Genomic DNA, 25,555 nt, shown 5'->3' with positions numbered 1-25,555 from the left:
CTTGCAGGGTTATCTGGGATTCTTTCTATTGTGTGGACTCTGAGGAAGTGGACAGAGCTCTTAGCAGGACAAATTGCCTGATCTGGCTTCTTCTGGCAGCCAAAGCCAAAGGTGGAGTGAATTATTGGGTTTGAGAGGTGATTATTATCTCTGAGGGAAGTGACTGTTCCTTCAGTCTTGATGGAACTGAAGAGAGCATATTTTGACCCAACTGTTTTAGACAACTGTTGCTTGGCCTCCTTTTTCAGGGAAGACTTTGGAGAAAGGAGAACAACCCTGTATCCCTTTTACTTGGAGCTGAGATCTGGGTGTGAGACAGACACTAGATTGGTTGCTGTTGTGGATGACCTCCATTAGACCAGGTTTATGTTTTCCTGATCCTACTAATCTCTCAGAAGTGTTTGATACCACTGACCATGGTATCCCCCTGGATCACCTGTTAATGTTGGGAACTACTGTGTTGCAATGATTCAACTCCTTCCTCAATAAGCAGTTCCAGTCAGTTGTATTGGATAGAATGCCAGCTAGAGAGGGGTACTATCTGTTCAGAGATCAATTCATGGGCAGTTGATCCCATCACTGGCTCTGGAGGGGAGTCATGGTTCTCCTGAAGGATTAGTCCCATGACATGGTGGTCTTTTTGGATTCAAAGCTCATACTGGATCAGCAAATGGAAGAGGGGCCTTTTGGAGTAGGAGACCCTAGAGGTAGTCATGCCTTAGGTTACTACAACATACTGTATCTGGAGTCGCTCTTGAAGATTATCCAGAGACTGCAGTTAGTACAGAATGCAGTGACCACATGCTGATGCATGACACCTACAGTGGTTGCTATACAATGTTTATAATATAGGTGCTGCACTGGTTGCTGACAAGTCAAGGTACTGGATTTCAGTTTATAAAATTCTATAACTGCTTAGGTCCAGATGTTCTACAGTCAGTCTCTTTCAAATATAATCTGTCCATCCTGTCACATGCAGATGAGAAACATGAGGTTGGCTTCCTCAGTGGTGGCCTTATTGTTAGCCCTGTGAGATAGTCCAGACAAGACAAGACAAGAAGCACAACCAGGAGCATCAGCACTATCTTTATTGTAAGATTACATTAACAGAATCTTGCAAGGCTGAAAGTATTTCTCCCCTCATTTCCTTTTACTCTCCGGAAAGCTAGGGAGGGTCCCTTCTGAAGCACTTCCCATGCCCTCCCTCCTTCTGTGGGCTGAGGCACCTTTTACATGCTGGTTGTCCTGTCTGCACTTCCCTTCCTGTCTCCCAAGGTCATTCCCACATACCATTACACTTATATACTTCCATAGTAATTTACTACCTGAGATTGGGATAACCCCCAACATTGTTAACATTTCAGACAATGGTAAAAATCTGGATTTTCCAGCAAGATATAAGGGCCTGAGATGATTCCTGTGCAGGTTACTTTATTTTTTTGATATTTTAAATTACATTTAATTGGGAGGTTCTTAATATATAGTTTTAATGATTTTTAACTATATGAACTGCCTTGAGTTTGTCAAAGGAGGCAGGATATAATGGATAATATAAATTATATCACAAGATAACATTTCTTTCTCCCCAGCAGCTTAAAATCAACAAAAGAGCTATAGTTTTTCTGCCATGCCCTGGATTGGAAGTTTTGAATTTTTTTTTTCCAAGTCCACTTCTGTTCACAGCATATACTGTATTTTTTTTACCCACAAAGTCATATTCAGATTATAATTACATGATGTTGATGTTAAGTTAAATTCTGAGAAGCCAAACCAGGCTAGCAGGTAAAAAAAGAAACATCAGAATATTGTCTTTGGTTTCCCTTGAATGTCTTCATGATCAGTTTTTAAAATATGGAACAGCTGATTAATACTTCAGTAGCCTCCTCCAGTTCATTCAGAATTCCAGCTAGGTTTTAGTCCTCTGCAGGGAATGCTGACAATGGACAGATTGCTAGAGTTTAGAAGTTCCCAAGCCCAGGAGGGCTGCTGGGCCTTTAAGGACTTCCTGTGAAAAACGTGTTTTGTAGAATCTCTAGCAGTGGCTTTCAAATTAGTCCCTTAAAGGAATAGTTGTCCCCTTTCGGAGGCTGTAGATAAGTCTTAACAATTCCGATGCTTTCCCCTTTTAAGTTCATGACAATTGAAGGTTGATGCTAATTGGGAATGAGAGTTTGTGCAGATTTCTCACATATTCCTGGCTGCTGTGTAAATGTGCGTCTGCTTGTTTGGCTTCAATCTTATTCATAGCAGATGGTGTAATTTAGGAGATGACAGAATGCATTCATTTTGATGGAGGTAAATCTCAAATGTTCTGGTTAGTATTTCTCTGTGAGGCATACTGAATAAGTTTCCTTTCCCCCTTATGGCTGGAAAGAATTTTTAATGGCATTTGGAAGGATCAAACATGTTTTGTGTGGTTGTAAGGATGTGATAAACTGTCAATTAAATATATAGATCTTCAAGCCATTTGTGTATCTGGGTATGTGTGGGCAGGGGAACTAACATTTGGAATGAATGCAGTAACAGCAGACTTAATTGACTTCTATCTCCTGGTGTTGGCCAAGTGAACCCACACACCCATTTGGTTTTTTTGTGCTTGCAAAAACAAAACCTTTCTTACCCTTGTTTGCTAATGTCTTAAAGCATCACAGAATGATTCTGTTTACATAGAGTGCTAAATGAAATTGGTTCAACCATAGCTTATTGAATAAACCATAACTGGGGGAACTCACACAAAGCCACAAAATACCATTCAAAGCACAATGCCTGGATTTGTGCAATAAAATATACAAGTCAGAATTGTGAATACACAATTCACAACAAAAATATACAATGGCTTAGCCCAATGGGTGAATCCAATCACTATGTTTACTTTTTGCAGGTAGGTAATTTTATCGTGCATTCCTATGCCTGTTAATCAGGAAGAAATCCCATGGCATTCCATGAGACTGAACTGAACTGTAGTATTTTTATTTTTTATTAATTTTTTGTGCCTTTGAGTCAGTCTTGACTCCTGGTGACTGTCTGGACTAGTCCCTGCAGTTTTCTTGGCAAGATTTCAGAAGTGGTTGGCTATTGCCTCCTTCCTAGGGATGAGAGAGTGGGACTGGCTCAAATTCACCCAGGTGGCTGCACATGTCTAATGAAAATTGTTGGAACTTTTCTTATGAAAGTTAAAAGCATGAATAAAATTCTTTGTGTTGCCTGTTCCCCTATGCAAAGGGAAGAAAGAGACCAAGCTGGACCGTGCAGAAAACACCACCATCACCACCACAATGCAGAGCTCTATGCATTTTTCAAGATCCACATGATGGTTCTGTTTTCCAGCTGCTCCATTTGCTTCAGTTGAAGCTGTAGCCTCCATCTGGATAAAGAGATGCTCTAGTGCACTGTCCTTTACATAGCAGGAATAAACATCCTTTGCAGGTTTTATGCAATTATTTCCTTCTTTCAGTGGCCAACTGTTGCCCATTAGACAATTCTCCTTGATCCCACTAAAATCAACAGTTGGGAGATTTACTGTCTGAATATGTGAGAAAAAAGTTTTACATATACTGTTTTAAAAAAACCCTCCAGTCTATCTCTTAAATATGAGATTAAGTCCTGAGAATCATTGTTCAGTTGTTCAGTTGCTTTCAACTTTTCCTGACCTGATGGATGTCATTTTGCCAGGCCTGCCAGTAAGTCTTCCTTTTTTTTGTATGCTGATGCTTCAGTCCATCACTGATAGCATCTAGCCACTTTATCTTCTGTCAGCCTCTTTTCTAGTTGCCTTCAAGTTTTCTAACAATCAGGGTCTTCTCCAATGACTCTGGCCTTCGTATTATATGTCCATAATATTTAAGCTTTGATTTCTTTATTAGACTTTTTTATCTCTGAGAAATCTGGTTTTCTTTCATCTAATATTCTGGTCCAAGATATTCTCAGCATATTCTTCAGCACTACAGAGGGATCCATTTTTCTAAATTTAGTCTTTCTGGTAATCCAGCCTTTACAGCCATACTATAGCTGGGAAAATCATGGTCTTGGCCACATACACTATTTTGTTGAGATCTGTCAGAGTCTTTCTATTGGATGACAGCTTAATAGTGGATAATTGCTATATATGATTAATAATAAGGAAAGCTATGATACCATGGCTCAGTGTATTCCTCAGAGCAACATAAAAGCCTGTTCTATCTCCCTTGAATTCATAGCTATAATCTTTCAGAACAAAAGAGTTAGACTTCAAAGGAAGTTTCTCTTTTAATCCATATTTAATGTTAAATAGGAGTTGCTTATATTTTTTTGTGTTTATTTTGACACATCTCGTCATTCTATAATAAATCAGAATTCAGTTCTGAAAAGTTTAATTTCAGTAGAGTTGTTTTATATCAGGAGCATTTTAACAATAGGAGTGTAAATTTCCTTATAGTTTTGGTCCTCTGCACAAATAGGGTGGGTCTAAGCCATATTACAACAGCAAGCATGGAACCCCCTGACCTCTTGGGCTTCTGTAATGCCAATAAGGTCAGCTGTGCCACCCATGTGGATGTAGCACCCAGCTTTTAGTGGTGGCATAATAGATAAAATGAGAAATTGCTGCTGAATGGGGCAGCAAGCCCAGGGCTGTTTCTAGTGGGAGTAGAACTCGGATTGTGCTTCAGGCAGCAAAATCCAAACTCTTTGCTGGTTTAGGGTTGTCATAAAATCCCATTTTGCTTTTATTTTATTTTTACTGCCAGAAATCAAGGGAGGTGTATATGGGATTTTCTGCCTTGCATGTGCTTTAGGTACTATGCATCTTGGCTTGAATGGCAAAATGGGGGATGAACAGGAAATGCAGACCAATGTAACTAAACATGAGGGGAAAACACTATCTTCCAATATATACTAATGTGATTTGGGGTGACAGTGATTGACCAGGAAGTTGATCTTGGACTTGAGACAGAGAGTTTTATGAAAACATTGACCTGTTCTGTATAATAATCTTGGGAAACAATGAATTTCATGTAAGGGAACTCTATGGAGACCCACTTGGATGCAGCAATTTGAATCAAATAGTGGCAAAATGCTTTGCAGCTTCAATAGTTTTTCTGTTGTTTCTGAGGTTGTCGCAGACAATATGCAGCGTTAACATTTTATGTCTGTATTTGAAGAACATCAAGAGGGAAGTTGAAAAGTATGGTGGGCTCTAATGCCTATTGACATGAGTAGACAATAAACATAAATGCAATTCATTAAACTCTGTGTCTGTCAGAACTCTTGTGGGACGGCAAGGCTAACAGTGGTTTGGGCTCCATTCACTTTATCAGCTCTCAACTTCTCTAACTTGGCAAGCTACAAGTTTTCATGTTGCTCTCTCTTGCACTGATGAAACATTTCATTTCTGTGCTGTTCCTGCTATCGCAAGTTGGCCTTCAACTCAGCTTAGTTCTCTGCGTTCCAAATATGCAGCACTTTGGAGCTAAACTTTACTTGTAAATTCTACATGATTTGGAAAGGTTGAAGTCTTTCAACAATGATTGTATGTCTGCCAGGCTAACACTTACAGGCGTTGGCCTAAATATTTACTATTTTAAGAAGAGGTTGTAGCAAAGCTAGAAATACTAACTTTCTGTGTACCAGCATCTTTCTCTGTGTTTGCCTGTCTCTGCAACACAGTATCTCAATGTGCAAGCCTGCTTCTGCAACCTCTACTAACTAAGCAATTATCTTAAGAGTACTACCAGCAGGCCACAACCTTGAGGCAATCATGCCTTTCCACAAAGAGGCCAAGCTTTGCTAATGTGCCCTGTCAGGTGTGATAATGATGGGAGAGGAACCTTCCTGAGGGTGAGGGAGGAGGGCAAACTTGCCAACCAACTATTGTCAAGGCCCTTATGGTGCCTTACAATCATGAAAACACAGTCCTCACAGAATCTGAGTAAATAAATTTATTGCAGAATCTTGGAAACTGAATTTGTGTAGCTTGGCCCTCATTTGCCAATGAGTACATTAGGGCAGGGCCTTCCCACCACTCTTGATCCCTTTTCTAGATGCATCTTGTTTTAATGGGGAAGATGCCAGTTACTTCGATACCACAAAAATGTCCATGTATTCTGCAATATTTTGGCAATGCCCACTTTCTTTTCCAGTCTCACAGCTATATCAAAAATGGACACCCTAGAAAAAGTAGTATTCTAAGGCAGAAAAGCGTCATTACTTCCTAAGGGCAACTCAGTGGTCACTCTTCTAGTTGAACAGTCACTTTTCCAAGTACACTTCAAGCACTGTCCAGAAACAGGAACTTGGCTAGGCTGACAGGCTTTTGGTCTGAATTCTTCCTAGGTTTGCATACCTATTTTATTATTCTTAATTGAATGACAGTCAATGACTAGCATGATAAAACAGAGAAGCAGTGACCAAATAAAACAGAAACAGTGAACCAGTCACATGAGACCTAAAAAAACTGGTCCCCTCCCCATATTACTTCTCTATTAAAATTTATATAGTCAAGTCCTCTGGTTATATAACTCTATAGAGCAACATGTATAGTATGTGTGTATATCTACTGTATATCTATATCTATACTGTATATCTCTGAAAATCTACATCCAAAGTTGGAAAGATTGCTGGCAAACTTCCATCCCTCACAACTTGTAAACTGTGTTTTGTTGAAAGATTAATGTATAGTTCTGTCAATTGTATAGCTCAGGTTTAGGTAATCTGGTGCCTCCTAGTTATCTTGGATTTCAGTTCCCTTTAACTTCAGACAATATAACTAATGGTAAAGGATTGTGGGAATTAGTTCAAAACACCTGGGCACCTGATTGGTTATCCTGGTCTATTGGTTGGCATATTACCCATTCTAGGCATCTTTTCTTCCTTGCCCTGATTACAGTTCAGCAATAGCTAGTCACAGAGAATACATGTGTATCAGTGAGTAACCCTCTTTGTCTGCCAATTAGTAACAAATAAGTGTTCTATTTTTATCCTTTTGCACTGTATACCTTAGTGTCTTTAACTAGTTATTGCTGAGGAACACAAACATCTTCAACTACAAAAGAAAATTCAGCTTTATAATATGTCTTGCTGCGCTCCATTCTCTCAAAAGCATGCTGAATCACTTGTTATTGACTTTGCTTGTTAGCTTTTGTCTATGACTTTCTTAGGAAAAAGAAAAAAAAGGGGGTGGGGTTGTGAGAGATGACATTTTTGCCTGAAAGCTTTATAAAAAATTCCATAATGGATAATAATGCTTCAAATAATCTGGAAAGCTTTCAAATAAAAGAATAGTGCTTAGATGAATGCTAGCCATTCATCAATCATCTCTAAGCATGTATTGAAATAACTTGGGATCAGACAGAATTGCCTTTCTTTTTCAGCAGCAACTACCCTGCTTAGAGTTCATTAATGAGGCCACAGTTGACACTGCTAACATCCAGCAAGCATTAACAGTGTAGCTTCCTCCTAGGCTAAAAATATTACTGATGCTGAATACTTCTATAGAAGGAGCACTGAAGGAACAGCTTGATAACTCACACATATATGCATTATTGCAGCAAGGCAATAATTAAACATACGGTTTCTTTATGTTTTGCATTTCCTCTTTTTCAACCATAGTTGCAGAAGATGGGGGGAATCCCTACCATTCATTCAATGAATGTTTTAACCTCATTTGCCAAGTCAGAAGACTGAAAAAAGGTCCCTCTTGACTTTTTCCTTCCCTTTGCAATCTTAGTTCTAGAAGCTCTTAAGAACAACTCAGGATTCAGCTTTTATATCTATCTATCTACAGTATCCATCCATCCATCCATCCATCCATCCATCCTTTATTTAAACAGAACAAAGGAAAAAAATCAATAAGAATAAGAAAATAGAGCAAAGCAACAGTACAAATAAGGGCTTCTCATACATTTATATATGTATCTAAAAGTTTTACACAACTGTTGGAATAAAGAATCCAATCACCCATGGATAATTTATGACCATAAGCAACAGGTTCTTGAGTCCCATCAGAATGACCCCTAGTTTGGGTTCTACCTGGGAACAGATAGTGTCCTGCCAGCCATACATTTCTCCTGATACTCCCTTCCCCTGTTTTCTCTATTTCCAATAATCCATTACTGTAATATTTTACACCTCACTGATCATAATTGGTCTTCACTGCTTTCATGGGTGTCCCCATTTTTTCCTGTTTTGGGGGGAGTTTTTCTTTTTTGTGATTTTCTACCATCATCTCAGCAATGGGCCAGAGCTCTACAAGGGTCTCCCCTCGTCTCTTCAGTCACCGTGAAGTCTCCTTCCCTGACTGAGTAGAGGAGAAAGAGGAGATAAGCTGCATTGCAATGTTGCTGCTGACTGAAGCAGTGGCTGATCTGGGAGCAGTAGTGGAAAAGGAGGTGGTGTAGCAGCCACAGTGGCATTTCTCTCATTTGCTGCCTTGGTGGTTGTGTGCTTATGGCCTGAGATTCATATCTTGGCTGCCTGCACATTCCTGAATATCAGAGAAAGGAATGGTCTCCTCATAGGTTTACAGAGAAGCTGTTAGTTAAAAATGAAAGCAGTCTGTGTCTTAACAAGCTAAGATATAAATTTGCTTCTAAAGTGCAAGTAACCCAGTTGCTGAGATTTCTTCAATCTTATTCCATTCCCTTTCAATAAATCTTGCCAAAGAAGACTCTGAGAAATCTCTGGTGGAATGTTGGCTGCCACGGACTTGATACCTGTCAGAACCCACAATCAAAGAATAGTTAAATTGTTCAATTGTGTTCTCTGCCATTGAAGCAATGCATGTCAGGCTCCGGATGAGAGGGGGAGAGATGCTGAGAGTGAGAAAGAATTATGTTTCGTCTGATGGTGGGGTCCAAGATTGTATCAAACGGAGTTGGGCAGAGTTGGAATGCTGAACTGTTGAGGGAAAGGGGGGATGGAATGTGAAGGGGGTTCTGATGTGTCTGTGTGCTTTTTATTTGATAGCCTGTGTGAGAATTTTTTTAGTCGTGGCTTTTTCCTTTAGTCTGTACACATGATCAATAAATCTGAAAACTGCATTTCATCTGGATGCGTGAGTCAGAAACTTATTGAGTCAACTGTCTCAGAACTTTACAATACCCTCCTTTCCTTCTTTCCTGTTAATCCTCCTCTACAGGGTGACCAAGTGTTGTTGTTGTTGTTGTTGTACTGTGGAAAGCATGGGGCAAGAGGGAGGCTAGGGGTCCCTTTGCCTGCAGACCCCAATGCATCTATCTTTATTGCCTTCACTATTTCCTGGTTTTGTTTCAGTCGCACACTTGGACAGTAAGCTCATTACAGAATTTTGAAAACAACTCTGTTTTGGCATCTTGATTCCTGTTGCCTTTGGGAATCATTTTAGATTCACGTGAGAGCTTCCTCTAGTTTTTTTTCCTATTCAGAAAGAGAATAAGCTTGACAGCCTGTCAAATTAGCTGCAGGCTGCAAATAAGAAAGATCGGGTTGTTGTGCAAAGCTCTCCTGGAACTGATGTTAAGAGATGCTTTAATAAATGGAGGTGGAAAATAACAGTAATCTTAAAACTGCTAGAAGGAAGATAAAAATGATCTAAATGAGCCTTCTCCAATTTGGGTCAGCATTATGGATGTGCAGATTGATGTAAATCAGATCTGTTTCACTATTCACTTTTAAAGGGCAGATTTCTGCTTCAGCAGATAGGATGTTTAGTGAAAAAAACAAAACAAAACCCAGAGATAAATTTGCTTGTCCGTTTAGGACATAGGGAAGATTCTTGCATGGTCATATGGACCTTCTATGAGAAAAGAGAAACACTCTGCAAATAGCTCAGTTTTGGTAGCTTTTACTGTGAAAATTAAGAAAAAGCCAATAGCTTCCACTGGCTTTCAAAAGCACTCAGCTTTTTTTGGGTGGTGGTGGGAATGAGGGAGAAATAAAAATGTTAACTAGATTTTGTTGCCAGATCCCAGTCATGGATCTGCTGGAAGCAAAATCAATCAATCAATCAATCAATCAATTCCCAACAGAATCCTTGTTAAAGGTCTTTTACAAGCTGGAGAAGGCTATTTTAAATAGTTTCATTTGTCAGATGCTCTAATGCTGGAGTGATTGCTCTATGGAAGGTAGTTACATTGTCATGTAGAAAACTGAATATCACGTGAATCCTTAACTCCTGCAAGGGGACAGAACTTGACAAGTGGCTCTCATTCTCATGGCTGGCTGGGGAATTCTGGGTGTTGAAGTCCACACATCTTAAAGTTGCCAAGGTTGAGAAACCCTGTTATAGGCTCTTGGGTATCCTCCCCATATGAGAAACAAACAAACAAAAAATGCCACCACAAGAATTGGTGACTGATGGAAAGATGGAATCTTTTCAAGCATATAACCAAGCTGCCCAAGAGCATCTGCAGGGAGAGATCAAAAGGTCAGGATAGCAGATGCCATCACACAATTGAAGCTCTGCCCCTTTTCACCTCCAACACGTATCTGGAGCATGCAAAAAGGGGCAGGGCTTCAATCATGCAGTAATGACTGCCATCTTGACTTTTTCGGCCTCCCCCTTGTAGACTCCCCTGAAGGTGGCATATAACAAGCCAGATAAAAGTAATAGTATATGACAATCTAAAACTCAATAATAAAACCACATTAATTCATTAAAGCAACTAAATCTAAGAAGTCAAATTGTGTCTTGATTCCATAATGCACTCTGCTTTTGCACCTCAAATAGTCCAAAAAATAAATCTTCACCATTTTTCAGTTCCAGATTTTCTAGAATCCAGATTTTTGATCCTTCCCTTTGTGGTTGTGGCTAGTCCCGTTCAAACATATTGCTAAGCCAGGATGTTTTAAAGCATGCTTTTTAAACAAACCATAGTTCACACATAACACTTAGCAATAGCATGTACATTCACTTATCATGCAATATTTATTTATCCACATGTGTATACTGCTTAGTCCTGTGATTCTAAATACAAGCCCATTTGTGACAGAGTTGTATGAACAGCCCTTTGTCTCATTCTCTCTCTCAAGTATAACTTCTTTCCTTCACATCGACATGTCACCTTCACATCACCACTGAGTTCAGCTAAGCTAAACAGATCAAGAATTACAGTCTTAAAGAATATTGTCCAACTATTAACTCCAATGGCTGTAAGCCACCAAGAATATCCTGGCTTTTGACAAAAAAATTCTATCAAATCTAAAAGTCAGGCTAACCAGAAATTGCTTTAAGGCAACCTCCATATCCTTCAAACGTGGTAGGATCGAAACTCCCAGAATCCCAACATGGCCAGACACATTTCTCACTAATGCTCTTTCTCCTGATACCATTCTGGCTGCAGACCCCATTTTAACATGAATACTGTTCTACTGATCAGGAAGCAGGTAGCAATAATAGAACTGCCACAACAGCAATCAGGCTAATTTTTAAGATTAAAAAAAGGCTGATGAACATGGAAAGAAACTTTGTAAACCACCGTGGCATGTGGTTTTTAGTGGCCTGGTATGGCTGCTGTTGTGCTGGCGTGAGTCAGCAAATGGAGAGAGAAAAGGGGAGAAGAAGCTCAGTTCTGGCCTTGATGGGCAGCTTTGCTGTCACAAGGGCTGATGAGCTGAGCGGGCTGCTAGCCAGGGCTGTTGTGGGGAGATGTAGAGAATGCAGCCCCATTGGTACAGCATGGTATATAGGTGTGGGGACTATAGCCTGGGAGGTGGTGGGAACACCCACCTCCTCAGTTGCTGGGGGACATGCTGCCAATCTGACTCAAAAGTGGAGAGAGAGAGAAGGCAAGGAGAAAACAAGAAGAGAAAAGGATTGTATAAAATGAAGTAGCTGGAGAGAAAAGTTGGAGAATAGAGCCATTCATTCATTCATTCATTCCTCACATTTCTTCACTCCCATCTCGCCAAAGTGTCTCTGGGCGGTTTACAATCAGAATTATATGAGAGTGCAGAGCAGTTGTCAATTCCTGGTCAGAGAGGGAGAAGAAAGGTCCAGGTACGGCTTCCCTGAAAGAAGAGAAATGAAGTCCTAGAGAGGCAACATCTTTGTCCAAGACAGGAAAGGAGGGAGTCTACTGGCTATGGACAGCATCTTCACGCAAACCCAAGGTGGGAAGGAGGGAGACAGCAGTCTTTGGGGAAGCCCTGGTCTCTCAGGAAGGACTGGGCAGAAGACCCTGAGAGAGGTTCTTCCCGCAACAGAGAAGATGCAGATGGTGATTGGCTGAGCAGATCCAAGAAAAGGGGATGAGTGGTGTGAAATACACTCCAGTCCTCCAGCATGTTCCTTCCTTTTCACTCTCTTTGATAGGCCCAGGAATGGAGGTGGGGGGAGATGGAGTGAAGAGGGAGGAAGTAAAGCAGTTAGCAGGAGAGCTAGAGGGCAGAGTCTCTGGGAGGGAAACTTAAGTGAAAGCTGATACCAGGTAAAAGCCAGGATCGTGTTTTATATACCTGTTGTAAATACCTGTTGTAAATAGTTTCACTTTCTATAGTGGTGTTTTTCAACCTTGGCAGCTTGAAGATGTGTGGACTTCAACTTCCAGAATTACCCAGTCAGCATGGCTGGCTGGGGAATTCTGAGAGTTGAAATCCACACATCTTCAAGCTGCCAAGGCTGAGAAACACTGGTCTATAGTAAAAAAAAAAAAAAAAAAAAAGCATACAAGTCTCCACTCTCTTGGTTTCTGTATGACAATTGCCATCCTTGAAAGCCAGAATATACCTCCAGTTTTAAAAGAACCCAGTCACACTGTGATAAAGACAGTGAGTGTCAGCATGATGATTTAATTATTTTTGAAGCCTGGAATCCTGAAGATACTTGGTCTGTTTTAAGGCACATTGTGTCTCTTTTATGGCTTATACATTATAGAATCAAAAAGCCCTGACTCATTTTCAGTTGACATCCAGGGTTTGACACATGATGGGACACTCAACCACTGCAGTTGTTTGTAATATCATTGTTCAGTTACTGAGCTCCCTTCCTTCAACAATGTTGGCTTAGTATAGCATTTTAAAGATCAATGTGCTCCAAGAAAAATGAAATTTGGCATTTCAAATAATTGCAATCTAACCTGGAACATGCTTTTGGAATGAAGATCTACCTAATGTAGATTATGTTTTTTAAATTTAAATGTTAATGGCAGATAGTTTGTATTCACATTCATCATGGAAATGCAATACACAGTTGCTCAAACTCTTAGTCTGCAAAATTGTTTTAAGTCCAGTGTTTGGGACTGCAACCTACTGAATACTTGTGTAAGAAAAGGAACTACAGAGGGCAAAGAGGACAGGAGGTATGGTTGATGGAGACTCATAGGGCCACTGTTGCGCAGAACATTAATTCAGGGAACCAGCTGGAATCAAATATGACTGCATCTCTTCTTGTAGGGAGAGCAGGAGATAGCTTGGAAGAATGGTGAAAGGTGGAGAAATAGTTACCATGCCTATTTGCACCCTTTTCAGTCTGTAGTAGAGTAGAGAAAGTGGTGCAGTAGAAAGCCAATGAATTAATTATCTGTCATGGACTCTAATATATTGATGGTGTACTTACTGTGATCAGGACCTCTCTACTCTGCCATGGCATTAGGGCATTACTAGCTACACCTGGTCCAGTGAAAGTGAGAACAGTCCTGATAGCAACACATTGGTGTAATAATTATCAGACTTGCCTAGTCTCTGGCAACAATCTGCAGCTCAATTTAAGGTCAACATATGATATATTAATCTATCTATATAAGAAATTACCAGAGCATGGATAACTGTACTAAAGCTGACTCTGTCTGCATAAGATTGAGGTTATAATCAAAGAATTGAGGACTCTGTGGCTTCCAGATGTTGACCTGGTGACTCCCATGATGACTCCCAGCCATTCTCACCACTGGACATGCTTCACTGGGGCTGTTGAAAGTTGCAATCAGCAGTTCTAGAGGACCCCTTCCTACCTTAAGCTTCAAAAAGTTACTTGATACTTTTGCTTATATTGATCTCATATGAATATTTTGCCTTTGTCATATTGACATATCTGAGCCTATTAGATATAGTGCAGAAATTTGCCCATTGTATGTATGTATGTGTGTGTGTGTATGTATATATAGCTATTATACATATGTATGATATAGATTCATTAAAATAGAAACATTAAAATAACTTACCAAAAATCGAGCTCCATCTATATTTAATTTTTCCACTATCCTGGCGCAGTCATGCATCCCAGACTGGAAAGAGGGAAGAGGAGAAGGTGATACTACATTCAGTAATGTGTACATTTACATTTTTAAATGAAGCATTTGAGACAATGATACAGCCTTGCATGGACATCCACAGGATGGGGTAGGGGGAACCAACAGGTCCAGTGTTGAAAAATGCATCATGAAGTTAACCTCTTGATGCTGGTGTAAGACATGGCATTTGCATGATGATGTCACATGGGTATGCTACCATTTTGGAATCATCACAGTTTGCTGCAAGTGCTGTTGCTGCATTAGCAGTCTGTTCATAGCTTGAAATTTTAGAAGTCTCTGTATAATAATTCTGCATATCTTCTAATCTTTCTATCTATGTGGTTGCTAGGAGTCAAAAAACAACTTGAAGGCATATAATCAATCAATCAATCAATCTTCTAGACTCACATAGCACATTTAGCAGTTGTTTGCTTAATCGTGGCTTATGGACTAAATCCCAGTGGACTGAATTCACATATAAAACACCACACATACCACATTTGGGCTTTGAGTCTGAAATGCCCATGTGGCACACCTGGGTCCACAAACATCTCCCCTGGTGCCTGCCAGCCTCTATAACTCACCTGATTTAAATAAAACAATATTTTTAAAAAGCAAGGGAGCAAGGAAGTGTAGCATAATGCAAAGTGGCAGCTGTAACATCATCTCTACTGAAAGACATAGACCCCCATAGATATTCTTAGAACATAAAAAGGCTTCCTGGCTTCAGGCAAGTGTTTTCTTTGGAAGTGCCCCATCCCTGTCTAAAGAAGAGCGAGGTGAAAGGATCAATAGTGTTTTGGAGTGGAGAGGGTGGAGGGAAAGGGAGGTAGCAACCTAACTAATTTATATTCTGGTAAATGGGTTGCTATGGCAGCATTTTTTCAACATGCCCATAATGTGTTCTCCTAATTTCCAATGTGTCTACTGGCCAAAAGGATTAGGGACCAGTGCCTTAAGGAGTAGTCTTAGTCCTTGTCTCAGTCAAGCTTCTGGGCAAGTCGTTCATCCAACCTACTACTAACTCCTATTCACGTGGGTACTGAAGCTGGACTTCAAGTTCTCATATGGACATCCTGTTGCACCAAAAGACGCTATGGCTTGCATTGCATGTGTTAAGGGATTAGAGAAGGATACGCCTGCAGTTACACATTTAGCACAAGGTTCTCCGTGTGGTGGCAGGGCAGTTCAGAATTTCCTTCAAAGCTTTGTGACATGTTAGTGTTTTCCTACGTAACTATTTGGTGTGTGTATCCCCCACAACCTTGCCTTGCATGGCTAGCTTTTATAGAGGAAGTTAGTAGTCATGGAAAATTCAGTAGTGCAGCAAACTGGACAAAAGCAAAATTAGAATAAATGTATCAGTACTGTAAATGTTTTTTAAATAGAGACATACAATGGATTATATATATAGAGAAAATAAGCATCCTTTACACATACAGTAGACATACTCAGGATTACTCACACATACATAAACATGAAGCCATATTTCAGATTACTTTTACACTCATTATCCAGATAGCAAATGATACTGAATGGGGAAAAGAAATGGCACTGAGCAGCTAACAGGACAATCTACTGGCTGTGTGTTTTCTCTTTCTCTCTCTTACCTATTTAATCCATCCTCTATTTTATATTATTCCACTAGTCAATTTGTTTTAATCATATTTATTGAATGAGTCAGAATGCAGGTTTTCCATAAAAAGCACATTCAGATGATTGCAACATCCTTAGAAGAAGAGAACTTACATGATTGTGACCAGTTTATTAATACTGCACACTTCTGATGCAGAAACTAATTCAGAGCAACCTACTACAGAGTATTGCAGAGTATAAAACTAAATACTAAAGAGTATAAAACCTCACTATAGAACACACCGACAGAAAAGAACGTTCATCAGTATGCCTAGAGCAGTGTTTCTCAACCTCAGCAACTTCAAGATGTGTGGACTTCAACTCCCAAGAATTCCCCAACTAGCATGGGAGTTGAAGTCCACACATCTTGAAGTTGCTGAGGTTGAGAAACACTGCTCTAGAGAAAGGACTGGTCACTTAGGGCTCTTGGGTTAAAGCAGGACCCCTTCATGTGGATAGAAAGTTAGATTGGTTAGATTGCCTTGATGCACTCCTACAATATACTTTAATACGGACATACATACATACATACATATGTGTGTGTGTGTATGTGTGTATACAACAAACGTATCTATATATATGTGTGTGTGTGTGTGTTGTAAGGATTATACATTGAACAAGTTCAATTCAGGACAGAGTGGTTAGAAGGGAGGGAAATGCCACTAGAAGGCAGCATATCTATCTTGGAAGGGACAACCCTCAATTATATGGTTTGTTCTGTCCAGTAATGTGTATCTGATTATTTTATTGTTTAATTAGCTATCATATGGTTGGTATATTTTGATTACACTGGAAGAGCTTGAAATGGAGTGAAACTTTCAATGAAGAGTCAGCATCCATAAAAACCTATATATGTCTAGATGTGAAACTGATGCAAGACCTTATAGAGATTATATCAAGAGGCATCTCCCTGGTAGCAATGGGTTGCACATATGAAACCATATAGCATATAGATTTTCTTGGAGCTAAGCTAGCTTTTTCACAAAAGCTGCTTCGGAAAGAAGTTGCCTGAAATGATGCAATATGACCACTTCCATCCCTATGGACCATTAAAATGAGACATGAACTATGGTCTGTGTCTTCTTGATTTGTGTGGTGCCCATATGCATGCCATCTTGACTTTCTACTTCAGACACAAAAATGCTGGTTAGTGGAAAATGTGCGCAATATCATTTCTGCTTCTTGCTGAAATTTGTGTCGGGCTCTTTCTTATAAATTATAATTTGGGATCATGAGATTCCTGCTGCAAATATAGGCCATGTCTCTTGCGAAAACCTTAAGGGTAGTGTGCAGAAAGAAAACAGGCCTGAATTAAAGGAAGAGGAACAGAGAAAGTTGATGGTATAGGCAGAATGTGATTCATACTTGTGAGGAATATAATAGTGGGGTTCTCATGAGCTTTGCAATTTCCTTTTTGAAGTGTGGCAACCAGACAGGCCCATTATCTAAGGGCAGCCACACCCTAGATTTCTATAAATACCTTATAATATTGACAAATCAAGGTTAAGAAGATGGAAGGGAGGATTTAACTATCTAACCTGAAATGGATTTGGTGTTGGCCTTCTTAAGAGTCGCAATCATAGTTAATGACTAATCAGGCAAGTGATTAGGATTCTGGGAGTTGAAGTCCACACATCTTAAAGTTCCCAAGGTTGAGAAACACTGATTTAAGCTATAATCTATGGAATTCAGTGCCACAAGTTTTACAAATGGTCACAAGGAATTAATGGAGGGTACAGCTATCAATTTTTACTTTCAGTGGAAGCTGTTATCATCTCCAGCATCAAAGCAACTGCATCTCAGTGCTAGTTGCTAGGCAATGAACTGGATTTCATTCATATCCTGCTTAAGGGCTTCCCCATTAGCTTCTGGTTTTCACTGCTGGGACAGAATTAGATGGACCTTATGTAAGGAAGTACACAATTTTTCAATTTCAAGCTTTTGGAACTACTGGGAGAACTATTCTGAAGCTGAAGTTATTGTTTGGAGCTCAAAATGCTTTGAATTCCTAATGTTTTACACATCCTTAGACTTTTGTTTGATCCAGTTTGATCTTCTGTTCAAACATATCATTTGAATTTACTAACAACAGTATTGCTGTGAGGCTGTTGTTTTAAATAACTAAGTTTCTGCAAAGACAGTTCTGTTGTTTACATATTAAAAGAGCAATACAGAGGAATATCTGCTGTATAGGGCATGTCAAAATATAATGTAACTAATCTATTTTTTTTAAAATCCATTCAATCATGTCCGATTGTTGGGGACTGCCTAAGCAAGTTCCTGCAGTTTTCTTGGCAAGGTTTCCTGGAGTGGTTTGCCCTTGCCTGCTTCCTAGGGCTGAGAGAGAGTAACTGGCCCAAAGTCACCCAGCTGGCTTTGTGCCTAAGGTGGGACTAGAACTCACTAGTCTCCTGGTTTCTAGCCTGATGCCTTAACCACTACATCAGACTGGCTCTCAAATTAATCTGTGGCCACATGCTACTGAATATCACATTAAAATATTAATTATGCTATTCTTTGAGTAACCAGTGGAAGGTTAGTATTTATTAGAACGTATAGTTAGAAGAAAACTAAATAAAATGACAGTGTATGCACAAAGATGCCTTTAATTCATATTTGGAACAGATAAGTAGATCATATGCTGTATGTAGGCTTAGTCATGTTTAATAGCTTTGAAATAAAGAAAACGTAAGTTTATTTAGTCAGGACTGAATTAGTCCCATTGATTTCAGTGGCTCTACTGTAGTGTGACTGGATTCAATCCAATATATTTGCAAATGGTTCAGCTACAGGCAGTAAAATAACATGCACCATAAGGGCTTTTAATTGCTTGTATATATTTAATTTTATTGATAAATGAATGTTTATTAGTTTAGAGACCTCCCTAAACAGGTTCTGTTAGCTGCCTATTAACCTTCAGACAACTTTCAGTAGCGGTTAAAGATATGTCTCTCTGTTTTTTTATTGATTTGTTTTACTTTGCTCTTGATTTTAATCTATCCAATATAACTTTGTTTTATCATATGTGATTTTTAAAAATATGATCAAACGTAATATAATTTTAAGGAAACTATACATTATCAGGCATGAATACTACTCTTTTGATAGCATTTCTCAACTCCTGGCAAGAAGACCTCACCAAAAATTTATTAATCCAACAGTTAACTTCATTTATTTAATTGAATTTATAAGATGCCCAGTTCCAGTAGACTCTGATGCTTAGTGAGGAAGACTGAAACTGATTTCTGCCCATAGAGATCCCAAACTGAAAAGTACAGTTGGTTTATTTGTTGATCCATCCTAATATTTCAGATGCTTTGGGTTAAGCTTGTCCAGGGTTCCCCAGAATTCCTTAATTCCCAATGACTATGGACATTGGCTGTGCTGGCTGGGAATTTTGGGAATTGTAGTCCCAATACATTTGAGGAGTACTTTGGGTCAAGAAAGTTGAACTTGTGTTTCCCAAATTACAGCCAGACTTGAATGCCAAGGAGGCTTCTAGGATAAAAATTACAGGACTGCTCACAGCTGCAATATGGTTATCAGGACTGTGGGATTATGGGCAAGAAATCTTTCAGGAATCCATGAGAAGGTCCCTGGATGTTCCAACTTCTCAGACCCATTCAGCTCTGATCTCTTTTTTCCCCCTTTCCTCATTCCCCCCCCCCCTCTATTTCTTTCCCCTCACATCCTGCTTTCCCCAGAACCAGCACTGGCCGTTTTTCTTTCTTTCCTACTTTTAAAGAGTTTAATTCTGGTGCAGAAAGCACCCTACTTGAAGGAAAAAAAGTGTCTAACTGAATCAATCCCAACTAGCTGAATTCATGTTCCCTTCATTTCAGTGAACGCAATTAAGTCTGGATACAATATATACCCTTATGCCCCGTAGTGAATTCTTGGAAGATGCCTAACTTCCCAAGACTAATAAATAGATTATAAATTTATTAAAAGATTAATAAAAGATTAATGTTACTGGCATTTCCTGCTCCTCGGTTTGCATCTAAGAGATTGCCTCCCATTACTTCTTGGAGTGAAACCAGCAGTAAAAAGGAATAAACACACTTGATCTATTCTGGACTGTCAGTTGACTAGAATCTTAGAGCAGCTCAGTACCTCTCTTAGAAGATCAGCCACCTGGAGAGACGTCCAGGTCTCACATTCTTCTCGCAAGGGCAGCTTCGTAGTCATGCTGGGCCCCTGCCAGGAAGAACTGAGATACTTCTGGTAATGCTAGAATTTGTTCGGTTTACTAAACATAAATGACTGAATTCTGGAAGTCATTAGAGGAAGTTCCTCTGCAGATCCCCCCCTCCCCCGTGGCCATCGTTGCTTAAAGTCACACCACCCTTTAAAGTGGCTTGGAGATGATCAGCAACGTCATGTCATAATTTTGAATGAGATGGAGTGACTGTCATTTCATTTACAAGCTGAGATGAACTTCCATTTCCTTAACATAGCCTGCTGAGTAGACAAAGTTCTTACTATTAAACTGAAATTTAAAACAGTTTGAGGAATATCTCTAACCAACAGGTTAATTATGCCAATCTTTTTTTCCAGTAATGTAAGGCTTTTTTGAGATGAAGGGTCACATTGTGCAATGTAGGGAGGGCAGTATACGAAGTCTGATTGGGACCAAAGGGAAAAGTGAACAGAGATACAGCTTAAAAAAGAAAATGAAATTAAAAAATTAAAAAAATGCTTTTTAACTCCTCCAATCAATTCTGATAGTCCTTTAAATCCAACAGAAGAGAATATACATAGTTTAGGATTGAACTGTGCAGTTCACAGTCTTTTAAATATACCTCCTTATTGTTCATGTCTTAATACAGTTTTTAATTTAATTGATTCATTGTTTTCCATGCTTCAACATATTTCAGCCGTATTAATTATTACATTGTTCCTTAATAAGGATGTGCAAAATGTTCTGGGCTTGAAATGTACTGAGCTTAGAATAGCTGCTTTGAATGTTCAGAGTTCTTCTGAAGTTCCACAGTTTGATGCCAAAAATGGTCTTTTGTTATGTTGTTTGGAGTCCTCCAGCATCCTGCAAATTGGGTTTTTTTCTTTCTCAGTCCTTCAAGCCATGGAGACTGCATTAGCCAAAAAGCAGTAGGCGTATATTTAGTCTCTGTTTCCATAAGCTGATGCTAGTTGAAGGGATGAGGAGCAACGCAGCACTACAGAGTCAGAAGGATCGGGAGGCTGAGATTCAGTGTCAAGCCAACTGTTGCCTAATCAGGCAGCCTCCTCTGTCATTACACTCTGTAGAGTTAGTACTGTAAAATGATGTGTTTTACTAGCTACTTAAGAAGTATGGGGCATACAGTTCATGGGTTCAGATGTAATGTTGTGTGTTTTTAATGTGTTGTATTTTCTTTTTCCAGCAGATCGCCAAATGCAGAAATGTGCCCTGCACACAATCAATGGTTGCTTGCCACTGAGAACCAGTGTATATAGTGATTAAGGTGTTGGATTAGGACTGGGAAGACAGGTTCATGTCCACCCTCAGCCACAGAAGCTCACTGGGCGAATTTGGGCCCGTCACTATCTCTCAGCCCAATCCATCTCGCAAGGTGGTTACCATGGGGAAAAATTGAAGGAAGTGAGTACTATGTACATCAACTTGAGGCAGGATATGAATGAACGAATGAACAAATGAATGCTTGGTTGCAAAACGATGTTGCTTTTGTTTCTTGAGCTTTGCAACAGGTTGCCAACTGCAAAGTTTGCACTATGCTTGTACCTTAACAGAACCTCTTAGTATGCTGATTTTTTTTTAAGTGCATAAAAGGATACAGAAGAATGACCTGTACCAGCTTTCTCTTGTGGCCAGCTTATACATTGGAAAAATGGGTTTATGCTAATTGTTGAGAATTGCTTTCTTTGCAGGCTGATTACCAAATGCAAACATGTGCACTGTGCATGTGCATTCAAACGAAGCCAACTAAGTATTTTTGCTGTTGTGGTGTTGTACATGGGCTGTACTGAAATGAGTCGATTACTGTTGCTTCTTTGTTTGGATCAATTCTGTGCCTATTTGTTCAGGCAGGCTGGAAAAATCTTACTCTTGGTGGGTCACCATCAATTTCTCTCCATCCTTATAAGCGATTGCCATGCTGATTTTCTGTACTGAAGGAGATTATATGCTACTTGTATAGAGTACCTTATTTATATGTGGGAATTGTTATTCTGTTTCATATGACCGAGGACATACTGTAAATATGCTGCATTCAAATATCAACATTCCTTGACAATTTTTATGAATGTCAAGGAATTAAGAGACACCCAAAATACCTCATATTATAATTCCCAACATTCATGTAGAATTCTAAATGTTTATACTCAGTGATTTCTATGCGAAAATGAATCTTTTCCCTAGGCTCCATTCTCTGGAAGATATAAGCTCTTATAATAACAGGGTCATTTTAATTGTGTCCTTGGAGTTTGAAGATACACTGACTGGTTCATACATTCTTCTATGATTGACTCATACATCTGTTTTTACTTACAGGTGGTCCTTGTTCAGCAATCATTCAAACTTGTGATGGCACTGAATGAGTGGTAGTTACAACTGGTCCTCGAACTTATGGCCTTCTCAGTGTTCTGCGGTCACGTGATTGCGATTTGTGATGTTCCCTGCCAGCTTCCAACAAGTAAAGTCAATGGGGAAGCTGGCAGGAAGTTGCAAGTCGCAGTCACATGAGGCCCTCACTTAATAATGGCAACCAGGACTGCCAGAACTGCCGTTGCTAAGTGGTAAGGTCACGTGGTTTTTCGACTTATGACTGTGTTGCTTAACAACAGTTTCTGGTCCCAAATCACATCATTAAGTGAGGACTACCTGTATTACAATGGCTAGGTTCACACAGAATCAGTTTGGTGTAATGGTTAAAGGCATCAGGCTAGAAACCAGGAGATTGTGAGCTCTGGTCCTGCCTTAGGCACAAAGCCAGCTGGGTGACCTTGGGTCAGTCACTCTCTCTCTGCCCTGGGAAGCAGACAAGGGCAAACCACTTCTGAAAAACTTTGCCAAGAAAACTGCAGACCCAAAGGCACACACACACACACAATTCACACACATTCAGCCACAAACAAGCAAATCTTATTCTGATATAGGATGATGCATGAATACAACCTCAGCTTTAGAAATCATTGATACTTCTCTCTGGTTTTAGTTGGCAGCCATGTGAAAACTTTTTGACTTTGTCAAATAATAGGCGTATTATGTCTTTATTGTTACTATCATCATCATCATCATCACCATCTTCATCATCATCTACAGATTTGCTTAAGACCGTCTGTGTTCAAAGGCATGTTGAAATGTTGTTAGTAAACAAACAAACAAAACAAGCTTTCCAAACTTGAAAAGCTATTTGTTGTAACATGCACACGCAAACACATACCTGGGACCTGTGGGAAAGTGTGATTGAAGGGGAGAAGGCAGAACAGACCTCAGAATTATGTGTCTTGAAGCCAACAGCCCTACCCAGCTGGCAAAAGGGGGACTTGAAGCAGAGAAGGTGCTCTGAACTTCAAAGCTGCTACTTAGAACTCTTCATGATTGGGGGGAAAAAAGGCTGAGAAGTTAAGAAGTATATGGTGATAGAATAATTTGGCAACCACTTATTCTTGCCCCATAGCAAATGTAGCTGGTACTGTGGTTTATACTCATCACCTGTAACTTTGCATTTGCTATTCCAATATTATTAGTACTGGATATTATTCCAGTGCTAATAATATCCATTTCTATATGTCCAGGGTGCATAGCCTGAGGCCCAGGGTATATATGGTGCCTGAAATCCTTGAATGTGGCACCCATAATCCCTCCAGATATGGCCATCAAATTGTCATTTTTAATGAGTCAGAAAGAGAAAATGATTAAGTAGTTGGCACTTATCATATGAACTGCAATTAATTAAACATCATTGTAATGAAAGGGTTGTTTTTATCTTAGCCCCCACTTTCTTCTCTAATCCCAACCCCATCTATATTTTGAAGTGCTTTTCCTGCAGGGTAAAAGCCAATGTGGCCCAGGGCCTAAAGGTGGATATTTCTGCATAATATCTTCAATTTTTAGGCAATGTAGGTCTCACTTTAGAATGGAGCAATGGAGCAATTCAGTGGAAGAAAAGGAGAAGCCAAGGTTGAGGGTTGATTTGTACAACCTGGTCTGAGAGAGTATCCAACCCTAGGGTCTTTCATCTTTAAGAGCAACACAACTCCTCTCTCTTAAGGAGCACTCAGAACAAATGCATCACAGTAAAGGTAAAGAAGAAAGAAGATTCAATGAAACCTTACCATTTCAAAATAAAGCTGCAGCAATTACATTAAGCATTTTGACAAAGTCAGCTTGTTGGGTCTGGGAACCCTGAGTCACTGTGACACAACGAATGTAAAATTTTCCATAAAGATTGGAGTGAGGATATTCTATTCCACATCCTGCTTCTCTTCTTCCTGTTTAACCTTTTCCCCCCTCTGTGCTAATTTATTTTTAAGAACTACAGTTGAGTGTAATTACATCAAAGTCTGTTTTTCATCTACTAGTCCTAACTTCGTAGTTTCTGTACTCAAAGTGAGTGATGCAGGCCAAGTACTGAAAACCAACTATTTAAAACTCTTTTTCCACTTACAGGAAGCAAATTCCTTATTCTTGTTTACATGGGTTGACTACTTTAGTCATTAAAGCAATGTCTTACTGTATCCATTAAAGCAGCACTTAATTGGAAATTATACTGCTTCTTGCTAAATTGTAGCCAAGTTGTTCCCATGGCTATTATCCTTTAACATATGAAATATACAACAGCCTTTAAAATCCATATTGACATTACACAAGTGGCAACTGTGATGAACACACTGTTTTTATCTTCCTATATCCAACATACAATGTATTTCATTAGAGACTCCCAAAACAAAACAATCACATAGGATACACAGTATTAAAGAGCAACTCACTCATTATCTTGATTGTTCCTCTGAAAGCCATTTTTTCTATATGTGTTTGGAGAATGATTGATGAGTGAACAGTGCCTTGCAGCAAAGGAAGGAAGAGGAAGAGGAAGAGGAACAGGAAGAAACAGCAGCCTTACAATCATCAACATATTCACATTGTACAAAATTCTCTGCCAAGTCCCCTGGAAGAATTGTTCACCATTTTCTTTGTATCAATGGATTTCCTTGGTGCTTCAGTAAAGCCAAACATTCTGTTTTAAAGTCCAATTTCCCATTCTGTAATGATCATTAATTAAGGCAATTTGCTTAACTTTACTTATTGTGCGCACTTCATTCTGACCCACAGAAATAAGCATTTGATTTTATTGGGAATGGAAGGGAACGTTACAGTAGATAAGGAAGTAAAATAGGACTACAATAAAACTTTGTATGCCACATACAAAAACCTACTATTACCCTCCAGGACAGGATGGGCAAAATCTGGCCTGCCAGATACTGTTGATTTCCAGTTTCCTTCTGCCCTAGCCAATGGTTGAGAACGTTGGATGTATATATTAATGTAGTGATGAATCACAGGGCTACTTAGGAGATTACGGCACTGTAATCTTGCCAAGTTTGCACATGATGATTCTGTAAATGTTGTGGCAAATGCCACTGCTTGCTCAACAATTTGAATGGGATAAAAGATGATGTTGACTGAAATCCACTGGAAATGGTAGATAGTCCAAAGAAGGATGTGCTTAGATCAGTAATATCTTGGTGAAGCTGGTGGGCTTTGCACAGGATTCCAGTTG

The 25,555-nt window shown here is 39.5% G+C and overlaps 1 protein-coding gene across 1 annotated transcript in view; it reads right to left on the bottom strand.

Moving 5' to 3' along the window:
* The window catches only part of BLNK (B cell linker), a 112,455-nt gene extending 92,434 nt beyond the window's left edge, over positions 1-20,021 (bottom strand). The window contains exons 1-2 of the mRNA XM_063307376.1: positions 19,926-20,021; positions 14,109-14,171 (exon numbers count right to left, since the gene is read on the bottom strand). Of these exons, the coding sequence (XP_063163446.1) occupies positions 14,109-14,171; positions 19,926-20,000 (138 nt within the window). The 5' untranslated portion in view covers positions 20,001-20,021. The remainder of the gene's footprint in view (positions 1-14,108; positions 14,172-19,925) is intronic.
* Between the last annotated feature and the right edge of the window lie 5,534 nt (positions 20,022-25,555).

The sequence above is a fragment of the Candoia aspera genome, chromosome 6 (genome assembly GCF_035149785.1).
Source record: "Candoia aspera isolate rCanAsp1 chromosome 6, rCanAsp1.hap2, whole genome shotgun sequence".
NCBI lineage: Eukaryota > Metazoa > Chordata > Lepidosauria > Squamata > Boidae > Candoia > Candoia aspera.
The sequence above is the reverse complement of the archived record's forward strand: the minus strand, read 5'-3'. Positions and strand labels throughout refer to the sequence as shown.